Genomic DNA, 22,362 nt, shown 5'->3' on the forward strand with positions numbered 1-22,362 from the left:
TTGGGGTGAAGAAGAGAGAGGAGTAAAAGTAGATTTTGATTTGGCCATATCCTGCCTTCCCTTAAGACCCTATAGGACGCTTGTGGGGAAATGTACAGGGCAGGCGGGGGCAATGGTTGGCACTGGCTGGGGGAGGATGGGGCTGCCACAAGTGTCAGGGTGTTTGTTGTTGTGGGTGGGAAAGGCTTGGATGTGAATGAGTCTGCCCAGGGAAGAAATGTAGTTTAGAGGAAAAGGAGCCTAAATGCAGAAACTTTAGGAACTGCAATATTTAGGATTGTGGGGGAAAGGAATTCATAAGACAGACTACAGCAGATGCCCAGACATGTAGAAGGAAACTAGAAGGGAAAGAAAGTTCTTTAAAATTCTCCACTGGTGAATAAATGAAAGAATATACCTTCTTAACCTGGTTGAAGTTGGGGCCTGCATTTGAAAGCAATAAAATGACAAAGAATTGCATCCTTTATTTCGAAAAACTGTTTACGTTGGTTTTTCTTCTGCCTTCTGTGTAGTGTGGTCTGTCCATTTAAGAACATTCCTACAGATGGAAACTTATGTCTCATACGTAGGTGGTGATGAACCTGAGGGTTTTGGATGTTTTTGCACATGACGGAGTTTCTGGCTCTTAGAACATCAGGATCCCATAAGAAGCAAGAACTGAAATATCTGAAAGATATAAATACAGAGAAGTGAAGTGGCTAGCCCAGGTTCAGCAAATTGGAATTCTGTTTTGAACCTTGTACTTTTTTGAGACCATGTGAGTTAAACATGATTAAACATGAAATGCTTTGACTAAGTTTCTCCTGGGGTCTGGCGTAGAACTCTTGGGGGTGCCAGTGCTAAAGCTCAGCTCAAAGCCACACACCTCTAGGGATTAAGGGAAGAAATTCCCCTGCCTCTGGTCTCTGTGGGCTAAGAGAGCAAGATGCCCCACACAAGAGCTGCTGGAAGCCCTGGCTTAGCTAGCAATATAAGTGGTGGTAATTAATTCACTTGCGGTTTCTTTATCTCTGCCCAGGGGTGGGATGCTTGGAAAGACAGCAAAATAATTTAAGGAAATTGAGGCTCAGCTCTTGTTGTCTGCTTGCTGCCCTTCCTTCTGCCTTCAACTCTCTAGGGCTGGGGGTGGGGGCTGTGTCTGTGCTCTGAATGCTTGCTGTATATCAGTTTTCCAGGAATTTCAGGACACAGGAATTATCACCCAGCTGTGTTGTGTGTTGCTGTTCAGCAATCTGAAGTTGCTTATCTAGCGTAAGTCAGAATGGGTAGCCTAGGGAGGAGGGGGAGCGCCTTCATTTTTCTAAGCAGAAGAAATTGAGGTGTTAGGGGCCCAGCTGGTATGCGATGGGAACCAAGAAATGGAACCTACATGGACATGCGTGCTTTACACAAATTCTCTTGCTGAAACTTGGGATGTTATCAGGAAGGTACCTCTTTCTACCTCATCCAACAGCAATGCACACTATTTCAGCTTCACTCTGTTGGGAGAAGCACTGGGGGTAAGAGTGGTGAGCAAGATAGGCACATCCTGCAGCTTAATTCACCAAGCAATTATAGAGTGGTGTGTGCTTTAAAGGAGACATATGCCTAACAGTGGTCTCTATGGGTTTATTGGCCCCTCTTCACATATGGCAGAGAAAACACCCTGTGAAGTTCAGGAGTGTGATTAAGATACTCCAAGGAGTCACACACAGGAAGTCCGGGGCTTTTTCTGGACTCGCTGTTCTTGGATTGGCTCTCCTAGCTTGGGTCTGTTGACTGAGGATCACAAATGAAGCCAGTAGACTTGGGACTCAGACTTCTAAGTTCAGTGCGCAGCTCTAATCGTGCTCCTAAGTAGGCCTTGATGATACATTTTAATTTCGTGCAAGTTGATATGGTTTGACACTGTGTCTCCACCCAAATCTCATCTTGTAGCTCCCATAATTCCCACATGTTGTAGGAGGGACCCAGTGGTAGATAATTGAATCATGGGGGCAGGTCTTTCCTATGCTATTCTCATGATAGTGAATAAGTCTCACAAGATCTGATGGTTTTAAAAATGAGAGTTTCCTTGCATGTGCTCTCTTCTCTTGTCTGCCACCATGTGAGATGTGCCTTTCACCTTCCACCATGATTGTGAGGCCTCCCCAGCCATGTGGAACTGTAAGTCCAATAAACCTCTTTCTTTTGTAAATTTCCCAGTCTCAGGTATGTCTTTATTAACAGCATAAGAACAGACTAATACACAAGTCTTAGGACTTTGTAAATTTCTTTTGTAAATTTTCCAGTCTCAGGTATGTCTTTATCAACAGCATAAGAACAGACTAATACACAAGTCTTAGGATTTATCACCTCCTTATTTTGATTGGGTAAATTTAATAATAATGCCAGTTAACTAATTTGCATGAAGCATTTACCATGTGCTGGGGACTGGCCTATGTATGTTCATATGTGACTTATTTTCACTTTCCCAATTGCTCCTACCAGGGAGGGAGGTGATGGTTTTCCTGATTTTATAGATGAGGAAACTGTAGTTGAAGAGAGAAAGCAGTGTATCTAAGGGAAGAGTCTAGGCAGTGGATGTGGAATTTGAGCTCTTCACTCTTCTATCTCTGCCACCCTCCTGTTCAATCTGGCATTGAACAGGGGCTCCTGTGGCTCTCAGTGACCTAATCCTGTCTTCAGCTGGCCCAGCTGAGGTGTCTCTAGCATGCAAAGATACTGCCAGTATTCACTGACCTGTCTTTTGACCTTCTCCCTCCCCTGCACATAACTGATTTTGCTCTGCTCTGATCCTGATTCAGACACATGTTCTCCAAAGACAAACATACAAGCTGCGCTGGACCACTTTTAATTCTAGTATCTTATTCCGTCTCATTGGTCATCATTGAGATGGATCTAGAGCTATGATTGGTCTGGAATCCCGTATTCTCTCCATCTTTTAAAACCTACGACCTCCGTGTAATTTTTGCTACTGTTTTTGTTAGTCTGTTGTCCACCACTATCCAAAAGGCTTTTTTTCAAGCTTTATTGAAAATCTTTTACTTGTATTAAATTGTAAAGTGAGTATTATTTCAATTAAGTTGTAAAGTGAATATCATTTCAATTTATATATTTCCCCAATCCATGTACTTTACCCCTTCTCCTCTTAAGCATCACAATCCAACCTCCCTTTATGAAACTGACTCAGGGAGTCAAGGTGACTTACAGTGGGTCACTCAGATAGCAAGTGGCTGGGGATTGGGACTGGAACCCAAATATCCTAACTCCCAGCCTAGCACTCATTCCCCTACATCACTCTGAAAAAAGATTTGTGGCTAAGGAAAATTGATTCAAAAGAACATCAGTTTCCAAGCACAATTAGGGGTGATCAAAACAGATATGGTGCCTCTCTGCAATGAGCTTACAAATGACTGGCATTTTTAATGGAAAACATAAACCAATAAGTGTGTAATTACTTGTGATGAGTGCTGTAGATGGAAAGAACAGGGTATGGGGAAATCTAATGGAAACCAGGGTAGTCAGGGAGGTCTTTCTGAGAAGGTGACATCCAAAGATGAGAAAGGACAGGGAGAAAGCCAGGGAGCGGGGCTGTATGTGTTCATTGTCATTTGCTTGGCTGAAGAACAAGATTGATTAGTTTAATGTCCTTGGCCAGAACTATGTCTTTCACTTTTATGTATTTGCTTGGAGTATGGTTGATGGGTAGTGATGGATGGTTGGATAGAGGGATGGGTGGAGGACTGTCTGGGGGAGGGGAAGGAGAGAAGCCATCAGTGTGATAGGATGGGGGCAGCTGATCTTGCCTGGTAAGTGGACACACACATGGAACCCTCCTTCCAGAATACAGAATCTTGGAGGTGAGGATTTGGTGGTAGAATGTCTATGTAAAGAAAGCTCTCTTGTGGAGAAGGGTAAAAATGAAGGCTGCTGGAACAGGAAAGCCATAGTGTCATTTGCCACCAGCCTTGAGAAACTTGTTACTCAAATAGCTGCACCGTTATGTGGCTCCAATCTATAGCACCATAGGTGAGCCTGAAAATTCCCAAATAGCTGCCTCTTCTTCTTAATGCTCAAGGTCTCAGTCCTGCCTGCCTAGGTCCTCCTACCTGCCACAGTGTGTTTTTCTGGGTACGTGAAGAGAAGTGGGATGTTGCCTTGATAGATCTATGCTCTTCAGCTGTTGTTCCCAGGGACATTTATATTCCAGAACATCTAAAGGGTTCTCAACTTAGAGGAGTAGTGGAAAATCTGAGGCTGGGGAATCAGCCTGATTCTTGTTGGGCCATACTTCCTTGGTTTTAGGCTAACAGCTATTGACCACCTACTATGTTTCAGGCACTGTGAATAGACACTGTGAGTTTCAGTCTCCTCATCCTTTTATTCCCATTTTATGGATGAGGAGACTGAAACACAGAGACTTCCCAATCTGCCCTTCACCCAGTAATAAAAGATACACAAGGAGCTAGAGTGAAGCTTTTCCATCCTCCATGAAAATAATAAAAATAAACAATGTAGTAAAGTTTTTTTGTGAAGTCGCTTTTTCTTTTTTAAATCTTGGATATGCCCTTTTATTTTTGGGACATGAAAGGACCTTTTCTTTTTAAGAAAATATGATAATATAAAGTGTCATTTTTTAGTTTTTGTTCTTAGCCAATGTTAGCTTCCAAAATTGCTTTATGTTGCTTTAAATTAATTAGAGTTAAATAAATTCTATTAATCTGAGAACCACTGTTGCAGATGTTAGCTTAGTTTCCTTTAGGAGTAAAGTATTTGTATGATTTTATTCACTTTTTATTCTGATCTTTTATCAGAAAAAGATTGCAAATAAACAGTAGCTCTGAGATCATATAATTTGTTTTTATAAAGCATTTATCAAGATATTTTGATTGTACAGTTTGACCCTGAGACCGTTTATCTCTATGTTGGAGTAATCAGAATTAGACAAAGACTGCAACATTTTTATCAAGGGAGTATTTTTCAGAAACAAACGGTGCAGAGGTCATATAATTCCTCAATTCATTTTTTCTTCAGCACAGTTAAACCATTCCTTATTTTTCCAATTCAGTTTTATCTTACTGAATTATTTTTAACAAGATCAATTCTGCTCCATGTGTATTCTATAATGAAGATTTGATTCATCAATCAGTTATTTTTCATGTGCCTATCAAATTTTACCCACACAGCTTCTACTATTGTGAATGTTCTTTTGTGGCCATTATTTCTACCCCATCCAATTTTTTCACATCAGATTTGCAGGTCTAAATTTTGTCAAGAATGTTTGATTCTTCCTTCAATTTTTTAGTCAATAACAAATTTCACCATGTGCATTTTTTAGCTGCTGTCAGTTCTATTTTGCGCACGTGCGTGCGTGCGTGCGTGTGTGTGTAGTTTTTTTCCTGACAGGTCTAATTTTTTTCTGGGTCAGTTTTTGCAGTTTGAAAAACCAAATCTTTTTCCTAAAACTAAAGTCAATCTGTTTCCTAATGGTTTCTCAGTTTTGCAGTTTGAAAAACCAAATCTTTTCCCTAAAACTGAAGTCAGTCCCTTTCCTAATGGTTTACCCCAGAAGTCAAAACATCAGGGTCAAAGTAGCCTGTGTTGTTTATAGAGACCAGCCACCCAGAAGGATTAAGAAACTTACCTGAGGTCATACATGAAGTGGGCAGCAGATATATCTGTTGGGTCACTTTGGAATATTCAGCCCATTTTGTTCAGTGAGGGGCAGAGTAAGGATGTAAAACTGGGATGAGCTTGATCCTGTGCCTTCCTCCCTCTAGCTTCTACTTCCCAACCCCTCTGCTGAGCTAACAGAATTTCCACTGACCCAGCCTCCCCAAGAAATGACAGCTGGGGCCACAGTTCCAAGCCTCTTGACTTCTTCCTGCTTCCTAGCTAGGTCCGCCTTAAGCTGTGTGTGCACTGGGGTGGCATGATTTACAAATAAGCAGGACCAAAAAGGAAAAAATCCTCTCTTGTGGAAAATTAGGTCAGTGGCAGAGTTGGGGAGGGGAGGAATCTGGGCCCTGCTCTTCCATCCTTCGGTTCATTCCCCTTTCCTGAAGCCAGAAGGGCAGAAGCCGATGATGCTGTTGAGAGCAGACATCTGGGGTTGAGGGGGTAGGGGGCAGTGCCTGTGCACATGTTCTTGTGTGGATATGTGCAAACATGAAAGTGGTCTGTTTTGCAGCCACTCAGGACTCCCCTCTCTCTGAATGTATTTATCTGGATTATTCTAAGGGGGATATTAGTGTTGTCTAATAACGGCCTTAGATTTATCAGGGGATTTGTTTGATTAATTCCAAAGCAAAGTACAGCAGATAGATTAGAGCTCAGCCAGTGTAGTGGGTCTATACCACCCTCTCTGCCCTTTCTAATTCCTGTTGTGGGGGCTCCCCTCTCTCGTCTTTTTTGTCCTGATAGTTGAAGGCTCTAGTGTTTAAGACCCCACTGTGTGGTAGTTAAAACCATTTCCCACTGCTAAAATGCACGTGTGAGTGTCTGGGCTTATAGATAGTTCTCCAAGTTCACACTGTTGTTTCTTTACAAAAGCTGCAGAGGTTTGGCTACTTGCTTTTCTTTCCCAGTTGCCACTGCTATGCTCTCTTTTTTTAATACTCAAAATATTTTATTACATTTACAAAAACAAGCTTTTGATGATAGGTTGGCCCTGAGTCTTTTCTTTATTGGGAAGTTGTGGGTCAGGAGCAGGAGTAGAGAATCCCGTAAGTTTGCTTTACAATTGTTTTTCCAGGTGCACCTGTTTAAGGGTGTGTAGAGGAGAATGAACTAGGGGAGGTAGAAGTAGGTTAGACTTAATAGATTTTGGTCAAGTTATCAAAAACCAGTGGTAGCAGGTGGCATGGTGGGGCCTGCTAGAGTTGTGGAGAGGGAAGAGGACATGGATGAGGCGATGAGGCAGAAGGTATATTAAGAGTTAGCAATAAAACAGATTTGTATATTTTTATATATAAAATTTGGCATTTTGTATTTTTAAAGCATTTTTGTATACATTATTTCATTTGAGTATCAACCCCCTAAAATATATTCTTCTATTTCATATAGAAGAAAATACTGACACAAAGAGTTCAAGTCATTCAATGAACTAGTGGCTTTTAGAACTGAGACCACCTCTAAATCCAGTACTTGCTCCCACCAATGCTGGGTTCTTCTCCCAGACCCCCAGTCCAGGGTACTGGTACCCCAGCAGAGGCACAGTGGGAAAAGTAATGACCTGGGCTGCAGGTGACCTGAATTCTGGGTTCAGCTCCAACGTTGTCCAGCTGAGTGGACATGTTAATTCCTCTCTCTCGGGTCTGTGTTTCCTCTTCTTTGCCTAAAAGTGTCCTGGACAACTCTGCAACACCGATCACAATTACAATTAATTAATTGCTTGTCTGATTATTTGTGGCCCAGCTTCCAGGCTAGACTCTAAGCTCCGAGAGTGCAAGACCTGTGTCTGTCTTGTTCATCTGCCATCACCCCAGTGCCTAGCACCGTCCCTGGGACATAGATAATGTGCAATGAATATATGTCAGTGAAATGAACCTAATGAAAGGAATGGACCTTACTTGACATCCTAAGACTCTTTCACTTCTTAAGTTCTCTGCTTTTTCTCTGTTATCTCTAAAAAAAATCTCAAAACACCCCGTTTTTGTTTTTTACTGTTTTTAAACTGTCTTTGGAGTACAACAGAAGTTATAAGATAAAAATAGTGATTAATAATAATTCTAATTATAACTCACAAAGCATATTGTTAGTATGTGAAATTGAAGTTCTTTTTAGGGACTCTCTCTCCTATTACTTAATCTCTGTGGTTCCAGGAAGCAGAATGTCTCCTTGACTGGGTTTCTGAGCTCCCTCTGGAAGAGCCTTCAGAGTTCTGTTGAGCCCTTCAGAATGGGACTGATACTCATTTGTAGGCCATATGCATGGGCTTTAGACTCAAAAAAGATTCTTTTACATCCAGAACCTTACAGCACCTCCTTACTTTATAAAGGAGAAGAAATCAACCTTGCTTAGTTTTTTTAATGGGGGAAGTGGGAGGGTACAAGGAAAGCAGAAAAGCTGCCAAGGGGCCCAGAAGTAAGAGAGTCTTCTCGTAGGGCTACTTGCTCTCTTCTGGGGTTCCCCAGGTCACTAGAAACTCATTCTGTCAGGGCAAGGACCCATTGGAAAGCATTCAGTTGAATGCTGTCTTGAGCCACTATATTACCCCTTCCTTCTCAAGTTCATTGTTAACAGTGCTAATCGAAGGCAGCAAATCACACTGCCACGTATGCACCTATGCAACAACCTTGCATGATTTTCACATGTACCCCAAAACCTAAAATGCAATAAAAAAAAAAAAAAAAACAGTGCTAATCAACTGTAAACTTCTTTTTATCCTAGGCCCATGTGTAGCTTCAGACTCTTTCTTAACACGCTATTCTAGGATGTCAACAATCAAACAATGGGTAACTAATGTGTGCTGAGCATGGTGTCAGGCAGGTCATTAGGCATTTTATATACAGTTGCCTCTTTTGATAAGCTTGACAACTCTGGAATTGATATAAGGATTCCCAATTTACAGATGAAGTTCAGGGGACTTATCCAAGGTCACATAACGAATAGCAATATTGGCATTTGAGCTCAAAACTTTCTATATACCTCTCAGAGAGCCCAGCCCTCAGGGGTGTCCATCTGACCATCGGCCCGTTATGGTGAAATGTTTTTACGAAAGATTCCTCAGCTAGGTGCAGTGGCTCACATCGGTAATGCCAGCACTTTGGGAAGCTGAGGTGGGAGGATTGCTTGAGGCCAGGAATTTAAGAACAGCCTAGGCAACACAGTGAGACCCCTGTCAGTACCAAAAGATAAAAAATGTTAGCTGGGCATGGTGGCATATGCCTGTAGTCCCAGCTACTGAGGCTCAGCTGGGAGGATCACTTGATCATGCAGCTGTACTCTAGCTTTGGTGACTGCAAGACACTGTCTCTTAAAAAATAAAAGATTTCTCTCCACTCAGTTGTTGCTGTCCATCCTGTGGGGGCCACTTTAAGGTTTCTCCAGTCAAAGACTTTGAATCATTCTCAATCAACTCTCATCCCCCATTAGTGCTAAGCGTGATGATAGAAGACCATGTAAGCCACCCTATCACATTTACATCATCTTTGGTTCATGAGATTGGTGGCTAACTGCATGCAGAGCCATCTTTTTGAGTCTCCAGTGCCTAAGTCAGTGTCTGGCACGCAGCACCTGGTCAACAAATGTTAGCTATTTTGAATAGAACCAGACACAAAGGCTCATGATGAGAATAAAAAAAAAGGGTGAGGATAAAGACTTATGGTAAATGTAAACCTTCCCAGCTTTTCTGAGAATCCCAAAGCCAGACTTTCTCAAACTGTGTTCTGTGAGATGTTACTAGATGTTTAATGCGGGGTCGAGGGGGAATTTTCAGTGATCTAAAAACATATACCCCTTATGGACTCTATCTCCTCTTGGACGCCACAGTGTAGTATAGGTGAAGTTTTCTGATGTCTTGGGATATTAACAACAGCAGCAACGTGGTGTTTTCTAAATTAATTGGACCACAGATTTTTTTTTTCAAAGAACACCTGTTCATATCTTGCTGGATGTTGTATATTTATGGAATTTGGTTTTGGATATGCTGCTTGCAATCCTTTCTCTGAAATATGGCTCCTGAGGTCCCATGCAGCAGCAGACATTGTGCATACAACAACGCACATTATGCTCTAAAATACTTAATGACCATCAGTTCTTTCCATACTTTCCATTGGTTTCAGAAGCACACGCTAATTTCCTGAAATTTGTCCCCATGTCCCAAACGATGATAGATTTGGGTAGTTAGACCCATAAGGGAAGAAATATTTGTAGATGAAAGTATGGTAATTAGGAAGGAAAAGGAGTTCGCAGTCAGAGAAATCGGGGTTCAAATCCTGGCCATCATTTATGAGATGAGTGAACTTGGGGACTTTAACTTCCCTGAGCCTTAGTTTCCTTGTCTGCTAAGCGGGCTAACAACAGTATCTACATCAGTAGGCTTGAAGGAGGTTATTTACATACACTGCAGTTGCAGGGGCCTGGTATACGGGAAGCATTCAGTAAAAGACAGGGATTATAATACATAATAATCCCTGCCTGCACTCTTCTGGGCCGTGTTTTTCAGATTTCTTTTATAATGTTATTGTGAATAGGCATCCCACTTAAACCTTTTGACACTAAGATCTAGCATATTGGCTAATAAAGAATTGCCCCTTGGTTAGTATTTCTGGAGTGAATAAATGAATGATATAGCACTCTGTTGTTTGCAAAGCACTTACACGTTTATGGCCTCATTCAAACCTCACAGCAACCTGGTCATATAATTAGTGTCACTTTTTCTACTAGTTGGGGATATGGAAAATGAGGCTCAAAGAGGCCCAGTTGGTAGAAGTTACACAGCTAGTAGGAAGCTGGAAAGTCAGGCCTCAAAGTCAGGGCTTCTGTAACTAAAATGGGGACTATACACGCAACGGAGTATTAGCCTCAAAAAGGAAGAAAATTCTGACACATGCTACAACATGAATGAACCATGAGGACATTGCGCTAAATGGAAGAAGCCAATCATAAAAAAGACAAACATTGTATGATTCCACTTATACGGGGTACCTAGAATGGTCAAGTTCATAGAGACTGAAGTAGACTGGTGGTTTTCAGGGCCGGGGGAGGGGATAAAGGGAATTAGTGTAAATAGATATAGAGTTTCAATTTTGCAAGATGGAAAGGAGTTCTGAAAACAGATGGTGGTGATGGTTGTACAGCATTACAAACATACTTAATACCATTGAACTGTACACTTAAAGACGGTGATGATGGTACAGTTCATGTTACATGTATTTTATCACAATTCAAAAAAAAAAAGAAACTGGGAAAACAAAACAAGCACCGGGGCTTCTGACTCCAAACTGAGGGCTCTTTCCCACACTCCATATCAGCACCTCCTACAGAGGAGCTATAGTATACCTCCTCTTCTAAGACACTTTATTTTGTAATGAATTGAAAAGTTTACAGAACTCACCTGCACTGAAACCCTAGGAGACCCACTTGCTTCTCCTAGAGCATTCATCCAGTTGGCCTAAACTCTGGCAAGTCAGAGTCTTTCCAGAAAGTGAGGAATTCTTTTTGAAAGAGGGCAGATCCTCTGTCTCAAGGAAATCACTGGGTGTCAAGTAATGCAATAATTATGATTGCCAACCTCGATTAGTACTTCCTGTGTGCCAGATACCTTGCTAAGGGCTTTTACATAATTAGTTCTTTATAACGCTTCCATCAGTCCTACCAGGTAAGTAGACTGTCCCCATTTTACAGATGCACAGGTTAGGGCTCGAAGAGGTTAGTTAACATGTCTGAGCTTGCATGTGTGCAAGAGCCAGGATTTTCATCCGAGTCTACCTGACTCTAGAACCTGCCTCTTAACCCCTGTGCTATCTAAGGAGTGGGGGGAGAAAAACTGGAGATAGGTCTATGTCTAGAGTATTTTCCAACATAGGAATGGGCAGGTTTCTCTCTCCTCCTGTGATATACTTTTCTCTCTCCCACCAGATCATGGGACATCCTCTCATTTAGGCCAGTTTCTGTTTTGATTTCCTGGTGTCCTCTGAGATGCAGATGTGTATTCCTTTCCCTGGTGGGTCACGCTGCGGTGTGGGGAGGACAGCATCTATTGCTTTCCCTAGGAAGTTGATATATGCGTCCTGTTCCCTGGCAGTGTTCCTCTGCTATGAGGACTTTCCCAAGGCCCTCAACCTGTTGTGTGGGAGAGTACTGCAGGTGCCAACCTCATGGCCTAAGGCTGGGAAATATTATTTGGCTGGAAATGCCTTTTGTTTGCAAGGCTTAAACAGGTCAATAGCAGCTCAGCTTGTCATTTTCAGTTTACAAGAGGTGCGTCAACAAGCCAGCAGAAACAGTAATAATTTCAGTAAGTTTCTCGAATGTTTACTATGTGCCTGGTGTTGTGCTGAACAACTTTATATGAATTATTTCACTTAATCCTCACAACAGTCATATAAATTAGGGACAGTCCGTTCTGTTACAACACTTGTTTTGAAAATGCAAATTTGTTCTAATGCAATTGATTTATTAGGGAACATTTTGAGCATAATAATTTTGCCTTTGATTATGCATGATTTTGTCCATAAGAAACACTAGGTGAAGGCAGAAAAACTGTAGCCAGCAGAAGCAAGTGGTATAGGAACACTCAAAGTGCACACATCAAACCTGTACCAGCAGCTTCAGTTACTATGTGTGTTATGAGTCCCACCCTACAACGGATGTTTCAACTTTGTGTCCAATTCCAGGAGATCCTCCTCCTACACTTCACAACAGTTCATAAGCTTCCCACTTTCACAGACTTCGAGTCTGTTAAAAGTACCATATTTATTGTAGTACTTATGTACGTCTTAGTGATTTAGCATGTATAAAACTGCTCCTCTATTTTATTATGTGTCACTGATGAAGTTTATAGGTGTTGCCCCACAACTTCATTTTTCCAGTTAAGCGCTGTGATTTTTACTGTCTGATTTTGCACAGCAACATGACTTTTAGGATTGCATAGACGCTCTGGCAGAACTGACTTTATTCCCGTGAGGCAGAAGAGGACGATGAAGTAAGAAATTTACCAAAAATATTTTTATATTTTAAGTGACAAGTGGCAAAACCAGGATTCAAATCCCAGGCTACTTTACTCCCATGCCTGTACTCAAAACCCCTAAAGCGTTAAAATAAATAAATAAATAAAAAGGCTGTCTGCGCTGATCTCTGATTATATCTGTAACAAGTAGATTGCCTCTTCTCCCAACTGTCAATCAAATCCTGGTTCCGCAAGCCAGAGCCACCGCAAATATGTAAGAGACCCTGAAGGTGTTTGAGTACAGCGGTGACTTGGTCCACAGAAATGCCTGTCTTGGTCCTTCCTCTTTCCCTCCTGGCTGCTGCCTGCCCAGGCTGGCTGGTGCTTGATATAGCTGCTACTGACGCTCCATCTTGCAATCTGGAGTTATTAACATCAAAGAACAAAAGCAAACAGCACCAGGGCTCTGGGGCTCAGTCCTCCACGAAGGTAGATGAATGAACCCTTATGTCAGGGATAAAGCTAACACCACCCAGACTTTTATGGAGACAACTCTTCCTGTGTTTGAAGAGCTCAGACACTGAGAGCCAGAAAGAGCCCTAGAATGAGAAACAGCGTCCTTGCTGCTGGAAATTTGCTTTAGTTCTTAACTAAAAAAATTGTTTCTGTTTGTTCTTGGGAGAAGAAGGGAAAACCTTATGCTCATCTTCCCTGGGGGCAGGAGCCAATAGGCCATTGGGGAGGTGCGGTCTTTGCCTTTTATTTTTCCTTCTAATGTTATGGCTCAGTGTAATCCTCAGTTTAAAGCCTGCCCTGCTATCTGAGGGCCTGGGGAAGACTGTACATGGAGGCCAGTGGCCAGCCTCCCTTCTCTCACTGGTAGCACCAGGAAGGCCCTCATGCACGTTTCTGTGACGCCCCAGCCTGTAAAATCCCACAGCTACTGCAAACAGCTTCTTCTTGGCCACTTCTTGACACTAGAGTGCCCATATCAGTGGGTTGGTCTGCTTTGAGAGAATGGACTCTGGGAAGAGCCTCATCTGGATTTGGGGCAATTGGGCAAGGAATTCTGGGTACCAGAGCATATTCTGTAAAGGTGGGGGCAAGTGTTGCTGGCTCTAGGTGGAAATATCTATTTGACCTGTGGACTCTTCAGGTCCTGGGCTGGGATGTGGCTGCAGAATGAACAGAGTACGGCCCTCTAAAACTTACAGCCCAGGGCAGGGGCGCCAGTCATTCAGGTCTATGGCATTACTGCATTTACCCCTTTCCTCTGTCCCTTGTAATATGTTTTTCTTACTTCTGTGAGGTGCCTAATATTCTCATACCTAATTTGTAGCTCCATGGGTCAGATGGTTTCTGTCCTGGTTTGCTCTTATATTCAAAAATATAGTTTGACCCTTACCTGGTGTGCAACTGAGTCTGAGATATATAATCATAGTGCATCCTCTCTAGGTCCTAGTTTTCTTATCTGTAAAATAGGATGAATAATGTGTTTTCCTGTTAGGGTTATAATGAGAATTAAATAAGATGATGCCTATGACCTAGGAGAGGATGCCAATTCCCTTAAATCAATCTTATCTGGCTTTAAACTGTCTTTTCTTCTGCAGTTCACCCCTACTTTTTGTCCATTAAAAAATCAATATACAGATATGTATACACACATATTTACATAGATATTTCCTCAGCCCAGTCCTGGGGCCCAGCCCTGCTTTCCTATACACATACCCCAGCCTGTATCACAGCACACAGAAAGCACTTAATAAATATGAGCTTTGTTAGGATTAATATTACTTTCATCCAATTTTGTCTTCATGTTTACCCTCTGATGGGGTGATACTGCCAGAATGGTGATTGACAGAAAGGGGAATCCACAGCTGGATTTCCAGGATTCAGGTTCTGGTTCTACAGACTTTTGGCCAGTTACCCAAGCTTTCTGTGCCTCAATTTCCTTATCTGTAAAATGAGTGCGGTAATAGTTTCTACCTCATCGGGTTGCTGTGAGGCACTTAGAACAGTGCCTAGCACATTGACAGCCCTCAGTCAATGTTAGCTGGTGGTTTTACTACCTTCCTATATGAGAGGATAAGAGTATTATAAAAATCAACCCCAAGCCCCTCCTCTTGTCACATAGAAGGAAGGCAGACAGACACAGAAGGGATGCAGCTAAAGGTGTTTCTGACCCCTTGCCTTGCTGCTTCCCCATTTCTGAGGCTCTCATCTGCACAGCTCCCTCTGCCTGTGGGTGCTACTGTTAGACCAGATGGGGTCTGTGTATGGGGGAGCAGCACAGGGCCCCAGGACTGGCCTGAGGAAATACATAGGTAAATATGTGTGTATATATATGTATATATTAATTTTTAATGGCCAAAAAGTGGGGGCAGATTGCAGAAGAAAAGGCATTTGACAAACTAGGTACGATTGATCTAGGGGCAGTGGCATTTTCCCCTGTGCCAGCACACTTCCTCAGCTACCTCCTGCTGTTTTATTTTCTCATACTGCTGGGCCTGTAGTTTTCCAGAGTGCCACTGCATTTAAATCCATATTCTATTTTCTCTCCTAGAAAATAGGTCAGTCTCAAGGCAGAGTTCACCAGGTGGGATCCCAGAAGATTTGACTGGGACTTGCCTCCAGGAGGCTGGCTGTGCAACCTGTCCCATGCTCCCCAGAGCTCCTCCAGTGGCATGGGGGAGTTGAAGTAGCAAGTTGGGGAAATCTTGGACTCATACCTGTCCTGATGATCTAGTACAAATGAAGGGTGAGGTGGGAGAGCTACCCCAACTGAGGTAGCAGTGAATCTCCTTTCTTTTCCCCCCAATGGTTATGTATTAGTTCATTCTTATGCTGCTGTAAAGGAATGCCTGAGACTGGGTAATTTATAAAGAAAAGAGGTTTAATTGACTCTCAGTTCTGCAGGGCTAGGGAGGCCTCAGGAATCTTACAATCATGGCAAAAGGGGAAGCAAACATGTCCTTCACCTAGAGGCAGGACAGAGAAGTGCTGAGCAAAAGGGGGGAAAGCCCCTTATAAATCCATCAGATCTCATGAGAACTCATTCACTATCACAAGAACAGCATGAGGGTAACTGCCCCATGATTAAATCATCTCTCACGGGGTCCCTCCAATGACTTGTGAGGATTATGGGAACTACAATTCAAGATGAGATTTGGATGGAGACACAGCCAAACCATATCAGGTAGAAGAACCAAGTTTTCCAAACTGCAGCAAATTGTTTTCTTTGGACTTGAGAATAATCATGCTGAGCATATGCACTTGCGGCTGAAGTTATTGTTGCATATGCAATAAGTGTCCGTGGGGTTCTGAGTGGAGGCGGGAATGCCCTAATTTACTTCTTCCCTGGTTGCGATGCTGAAGAGAGTGGGTGAAAGATGGAGGTGGGTTTCCAATTCTTTCTTTCCTGTTTTGTTTCTCTTGTTTAGAGCATGGAGATCCTAAGGGAGGTGGCTGCAACTGGGCCAGAGCTAGTTTTCATCAGGATTATTTTTTCCCCTTGAGTATTTCTTGAGTACCTGTTACCTACAGAGGATGTATGTGAGTGGTAGAGGTAGGAAGGTGGGAGGGGGAAGGTAATGTGAGCCAGTCCTTGGTTTTTCTGTCATAACAGTCGAAATAACTAACTGAGCAGGTACAGCCTAGATATTTCGTATTTGCTATTCCCCTGCCTGAATAGTCTTTGTCAGGTATACATAAGAGTGTTTCTCACCTTCTTCAGATATCAGCTCAAATATTACTTCCTCAGAAAGACCTTCTTTAACTACCTTCTCTAAAATGGGGATACTCTACTGGCATTTACTCTGCTTTTCCTTTCTTCTTGGTTCCAATCACTATTTGTCATTATGTATCTGTTTTTATTCGTATTAAAACCCAAGAGTATTGTCTGTTTCATTCAATGTTCATATCTCCAATGTTTAAAGCAGAGTCTGGCCTATAGTAGATGCTCAGTCAATATGTATTGAATGGTGAATAGATGACCTTCATTGATAAAACTCACGGAAATAGATACTTTTAGTGTCTCCATTTATACATGATAAGTTTGAGGCTCAGAGAAGCTAAGACACTTGCCTCTAGATGAGGGAGTAGAACTGGGATTTGGTTCTAGGTCATCTTAATCCCCTTACTATATTAAGGAAAGCTGTTTTCTTTTATGCTCCCCACATTTTTAGGTAAGCTGTCTTCATATGGTAACAAAGATGGAATATGGCAGCTCCAGAGAAATGAAAGCACCCCATTTCCTGATGATTCCAGTAAAATTCCCTGGGAAGACTCTCATTGGTTGAGTTTGGGTCACATGTCTGTTCTTGAGCCAATTATTGGAGACAGAATATTCTCAAGACCTGACCTGAGTCACATGACTGCTACCCTTGGAGCTCAAGTGGGAGTGGGAGTCACCTCTACCAAACCACATGGGCTAAGGGTGGGAAGTGGGGGTTCCCTGGAAGACAACTGAGGGTTGTTACAAGAAGAGGAAAAAGATGCTGGACAGGCAGTTTGGCAGATGGACACTGCTAAGGTTTTGATCCCCGCTTGCTAGCCATCCCCCTCCTTCGTCTGCCTCTTGCCTTTGCCATTTCATTCTGTCAGTCAGAATTGAGTCCAGAGATTCAGGTCACTCGCTGCTTCTTGGGCCAGGGGCCAGGTGATAGAGTGTCTCTATTCCTAAAGTTGGAATAATGCTCAACCCTGCCTCCAGGTCACTGCCACAGCTAGGAACGGAGCTTGGACCTTGATCCCCAGCCAGAGGGTTTTGTTTGTTTGGTTTTGGTGGCCATGTTTCCCCTCTTTGACAAGAATAGGTGCAGTATTTTTTACAGACAGGACTAGAACTATGCCAAATTGAGAGCTGAGGAGGGAAAACAAAAGAAATAAGGATGGAATTTGTTTTGATCCTTGCTTCTGTTCACTCCTTCACTTCACGCTGAGGAATGGGGTGGGAAAGAACCAGAGCGAGGGGAGATCTGGAGCAGATGTCCTTATTCGTAGGTAGAAAAGTGGAACCAAAATCACTGGCTTCATTCCTGTCATCTCTTGGTGTTTCCAGTTAGCCATCTGGTCAATATATTTTGATATTTCCATCTGCAGTAATTCAAAGCGGTAACAATCAGAGTCGCTAACGTTTATGTAGCATTTGCTTTGTATTTAGTTCAGTGCTTTACAAGTATTTAACCTCATTTAATTCTTAGAACACCCCCATGAGGGAGGCTCTGCTGTCATTCTCATTTTACAGCGGAGGAAGATAACTCTTAGAAGTTTAGTGATGGGTCCAAGGCCACAGACAGGCTGGGATTTGAACCCAGACCTGTCTGTCTCCTAAGTTTAAGACTGTAACCACATCCCCTAGTAGGTAAGTAGCCAGTATTGAAAAATCTTTGGAGTTCCAAGAAATTCTGTCTCCCTGAGACTTGGTGTCCCCAAAGAGCCTGTTTGTGTGAAAAATGGTGTTGACATTCTCCAGCCACAGAACTCCACCACATGTAAATAGTTTGATATCCTGTTTAATTAAGGGGTATTTTAATAACTGCTATTCTAGGCAATTCATCAGTTACAGTTAATGACCCTGCCTAGTTATTTATACAACATATTTTCCCTTTCCACCTCTTCTCTTCTTCCTGCCCCTCATCCCTAAATCTAACACACTAGAAAACCTGAATGGGGGTGTGGCTGAGGGATGAGTCAGAGTTTTCTACAAGTTTCTTTGGGCAGATACAGCTTCTAGGGAAGGCAGGGTGGGCACTAGAGAAGTGCTCGGCTGTTGCTATGGGTATGTTTCTTTTTCATTCTGGGGCACAGCTTCGTTGGTCAGCACCTGGATTTTCCTGGGGCAAGAGCCCTAAGGACACATTGGAGCTTTACAAATCTGATTGCAGGTGTTTCATTATTGGTTGGCTTGAAGAACATTACCCATCTTGTTCAGGCAGCAAATTAGAGGCACAGAGAATAAACCATGACCCACTCATGGGGTAGGTGGGAGATGCTCACCCAGCTTCTCCAAAGCTTCAGCATGATCACTTTAATCTGCAAACTTAATCAGGGCCTGTTCTCTCTTGAGGGACCTAGGCTTCAGTTGAATGAATGATGGACTGGGTGGGATTCAAGAGATTCAGCTTCTGAATATTTTCTAGTCTCTGCCCCTGAAGTAGCTGTGTGACCTTGTACAGGTCTCTCCACTTTTTTCATCCTCCGTCTTAACAAAAAAGAACTAAACTGAGTACTCCGCGTCTATGGCTACTCCAGATCCACCGTTCAGTGATTCTAAGTGAGTTATCACAGACTACCAGAATGGTCAGTGGTTTCCTGAAGCAGCCCCTTATTCCCTCTCCTCTGCTGTAGAATATGCTCTCAGGTTGGGTCTAGGGTTTTAACAGTGCCTTGGGCTGCTCTGGGTCATGCTTCCCCAGCACAATTCTATTTCACATCTGAGGGAAGGAGGAAGAAATTATATTGTTCCTGGAGCTGATAGGAATAAACTGTTCTTCATTTTTTGGAAGTTCATTGGCTTAATTCAAATGTTAACCTTTCTAGGGTTGGGTGTTTATTCATAGTTGTCAAAAGTGATTTCAAATGGCAATTTCTGTCATTAGTGATGGGGTGAGAAGCAAGGAAAACAATTAAAGGAGGAGGCAGGATTTCAATTTGTATGGTGGATGATCTACCACACACAATCTCACGTACACACACTGTTGTCTGTGATGAAGAATGGTCACTGAGTATAGTGGGGAGGGGAGGAATTGTAAATATTTTGTGATCTTATGTCCTTCAAGTCCTGTGTGGTGAGTAATGCTATAACTTGCTCTTAATTCTTATGCTTCTTTTGCTTTGTTTCTCAAGGGAGTGGTTCATTATTACTTTTTCTCTCTGCTGGGAAACCTTGCTTGACTTCATGTCCAGTGTTTGGTATCCGAAGAGGAGGAGGAGGATTTGCTTTGGTGTCAGTGTGCAGAAATCAACCAGAATATTTTAATTAATATTCTTGCAGGATTCCAGTCTGCTTGGCTTTTTGAAGCCCTATCTGATTCCAGGATGATGTCTTTCCGGACAGATGTGAAGCTTACCTCTCTTGCTACATGCACAGTGAAAAAGGAGCTTGGCTCCTCGGCTTGCATGGGTGGTTTTGGGTGAAGGTAGAACTAAGTGCTCAGAAGCTGAGCACCTTTGGGGCTTGCATGAACGTGATAGTCATGCAAGGGCACATGGCATTGTGTGTGTGTGCTGCTAACAGTCTTCTTCCTTTTTCTCCCCTTCTTTCTCCTCTCTCCTTTTCCCGCCCTTTGAAAATGCTGCCACAGATGTCAGTCAAGGTCCAGGTGAGTCTTTGTGTTTGCACAGCTGCTGTGAGAATTTCCCCTCTGCTATATTGTGCATGGTTTGAGTCTGAGTGAGACTTAATTCTGAGTATATTGCATTGTCACTGATCTAGGTTTAGAAGAAATGCCTCAAATTGATGGATTTGTATTGGTTTTGAAAAACCATTTTAAAACCAAAGGAATATGGTTCTCATGCTTACTATAATCTCTTCCTTCTCATTAGTATTTCTGGGTGATTCAGAAAATGAGCATTTTGGGGAAAGTATTTGTAAAGATGTTCTTAGATATGTCTTCCCCAATTTAATGAACAATTTTTGCTTTGTCTTCCATACATCTGCTTATCTTCTCCAGATTCATGTGGTTGAAAGTAGAAGATATGACATACTTACCATGGAAAATATGATGTGGGTGAAAGGAGATTTCTTTCTTTTTATTCTAAGAAATATCTTTTTTACAATGAAATCAGCAATATTTATTTTTTCATGGTTATATAAATAATACATGTTCACTGTGGAAAAAAAAGGGATGGTTTGAATAAATGGTTTTTGTCAATGGAAAAATAAAATAATCCCCTTTATAATAATTATGCCTTTCTCTTTTTAAAGTGTGTTTTCATGCAGAGTCCTGGTTTTAAGCATTGTATGTGTACAGACACATTTATGTGCACATACACATACATAAAACCATGCGAACTGATGCAACCCTTCATGGATAAGTATCAGAAGACTTAGAATGGTTTTGAGACTATTCTGAACTGGCTAGCACTTTGAGTTAAGAAGAATAATTAAATAGGAAGGGAGTATCATCTTAGGTATTTTCATGTGTTTTCTTGTTTAGTCCTTTTAACATTTAATGTTTGTAGCATTAATACAAGATAGGTATCATTATATTCATTTTAATGTACAGGAATTTAGGGTCTGTTAGGTTAAACAGTTTTGCCCATGGTCATAGAGCTTGTCATGGTAGCCCTGGGATGTGAACTTCTGATTCTCACTCCATTGGAAAATGCTGGGACCTATCAGTGAAAATTCTCAGTAATTGAAGATTTTGTAAATATTTCCTAATGAGACTATTGCTTATTTGTTTGTTTTTGCTTAGAGATAATGTGACATTTTCTTTATTAGCAGCCCTGTTTCCAAATGAATTTATCTTTTATTTGTCTTAAACATCCAAAATAATCTACCAGACTTCAGTAGGGTTCTTCTGATGGTTGTTCTATGTGGGCTCTTACACAACATAAAAGAAGAATAGAGCTATTCTACTTAATGCAGAGAGTTTCTCTCCATTTCTTCCTGCCTGCCCCCTACCTTTGAAAATAATTGGTATTTGAACCAAAGCCCAGGACAGCATTTCCTAGGAAGATGCCATTAAATTTATTATTTCTATTTAATAATATTTTAGTGCAATCACTCACTCAACAAATATTTGCGTTCCAGGAACTGTTCTAGGCCATGGGGACAAAACAGTGAACAAAACAGAAGACAATCAGTGCCCTCATGGGCCTTTTATTTTAGGCAGAGGCAGACAGTGAACTAAAACGTACACACAGACACACACATATGTGTGTATGTATACATATACTTTATGTGCATGCATATATACACACATATATGTATATTTTGTATGTATTGCATATATATAGAATCTGGAGGTGGGTGAGAAGTGCTGTGGAGGAAATTGAAGCAGGATAGAGGAGAAGTCCCTAATTTACAATAGGTAGTCAGGGAAGTACCCTCTGATAAGATGATATTTGCTGGGAAACCTCAAGGAAGCGAGGGAGTAAGCCTAACACCTCGTTTTGTTTGTAAAGTGCAATGTGGCTTCTCTTTCTGGGTCCCAGCAGAGATGTGTCCAGGGGTTACCACATAGAGCTGGGCCCTGCATAGGGCCTCTCAGCCAAGGGGGCAAATTGAGGTGCGAATCCAACCTGTGTTCGTCTTGCCAAGCCTGTGCCCATGAGGCTGCTTCTGACCAAAGGGGCATCTTTTTCTAGTGCTCATACATGCACCATATTGGTCCTGGATGAGATAGCGTGGCAGAGTGAAACCCAGGGACCCGTAGGCCTTCTTCCATCCTTTCAAAGGGGTAGAGGTCTGTGAGTCACCCTGTAACCTGGGGACAGGAGCAGGGCTGTGGGGGTGTTCCAGTGACACTCACTGTTCCCTGATCAGATATGTTTTTTCCAGGTCCTTGGGCTCTCACTCACCCAAGAATGGGGAGGAGACCCAGGCAGCACAGTGATATTGTTTAAGTAAATATCAGACCCAAAGAGCTTTGCAGAAAAGTGATTTATTATGCAAAGAGAGAGAGAGAGCACCCACACTGTCATGGGAGGGGATCCAGAGATGGAGTCTGCACAGGTAAGAGGCAGGGGGCTTTTAATCTGGGAATTACTCCTGTCCTATTCAGGTTCTTGTCCCATGAGAAGAGTTCCTTTAAACTTCC

General features: G+C 42.2%; 1 protein-coding gene across 27 annotated transcripts in view; it reads left to right on the forward strand.

The window, feature by feature from the left end:
• Nucleotides 1–22,362, forward strand: part of NRXN3 (neurexin 3) — a 1,680,301-nt gene that overhangs the window by 85,204 nt on the left and 1,572,735 nt on the right. For all 27 annotated transcript variants that reach the window (XM_064375089.1, XM_064375093.1, XM_012476808.3 and 24 more), the window contains exon 3: nt 19,900–19,917. In XM_064375089.1, coding sequence (XP_064231159.1) covers nt 19,900–19,917 — 18 coding nt within the window. The remainder of the gene's footprint in view (nt 1–19,899; nt 19,918–22,362) is intronic.

The sequence above is a fragment of the Aotus nancymaae genome, unplaced genomic scaffold (genome assembly GCF_030222135.1).
Source record: "Aotus nancymaae isolate 86718 unplaced genomic scaffold, 86718_ANA_hifiasm-v0.15.2.pri h1tg000011l, whole genome shotgun sequence".
Lineage (NCBI taxonomy): Eukaryota > Metazoa > Chordata > Mammalia > Primates > Aotidae > Aotus > Aotus nancymaae.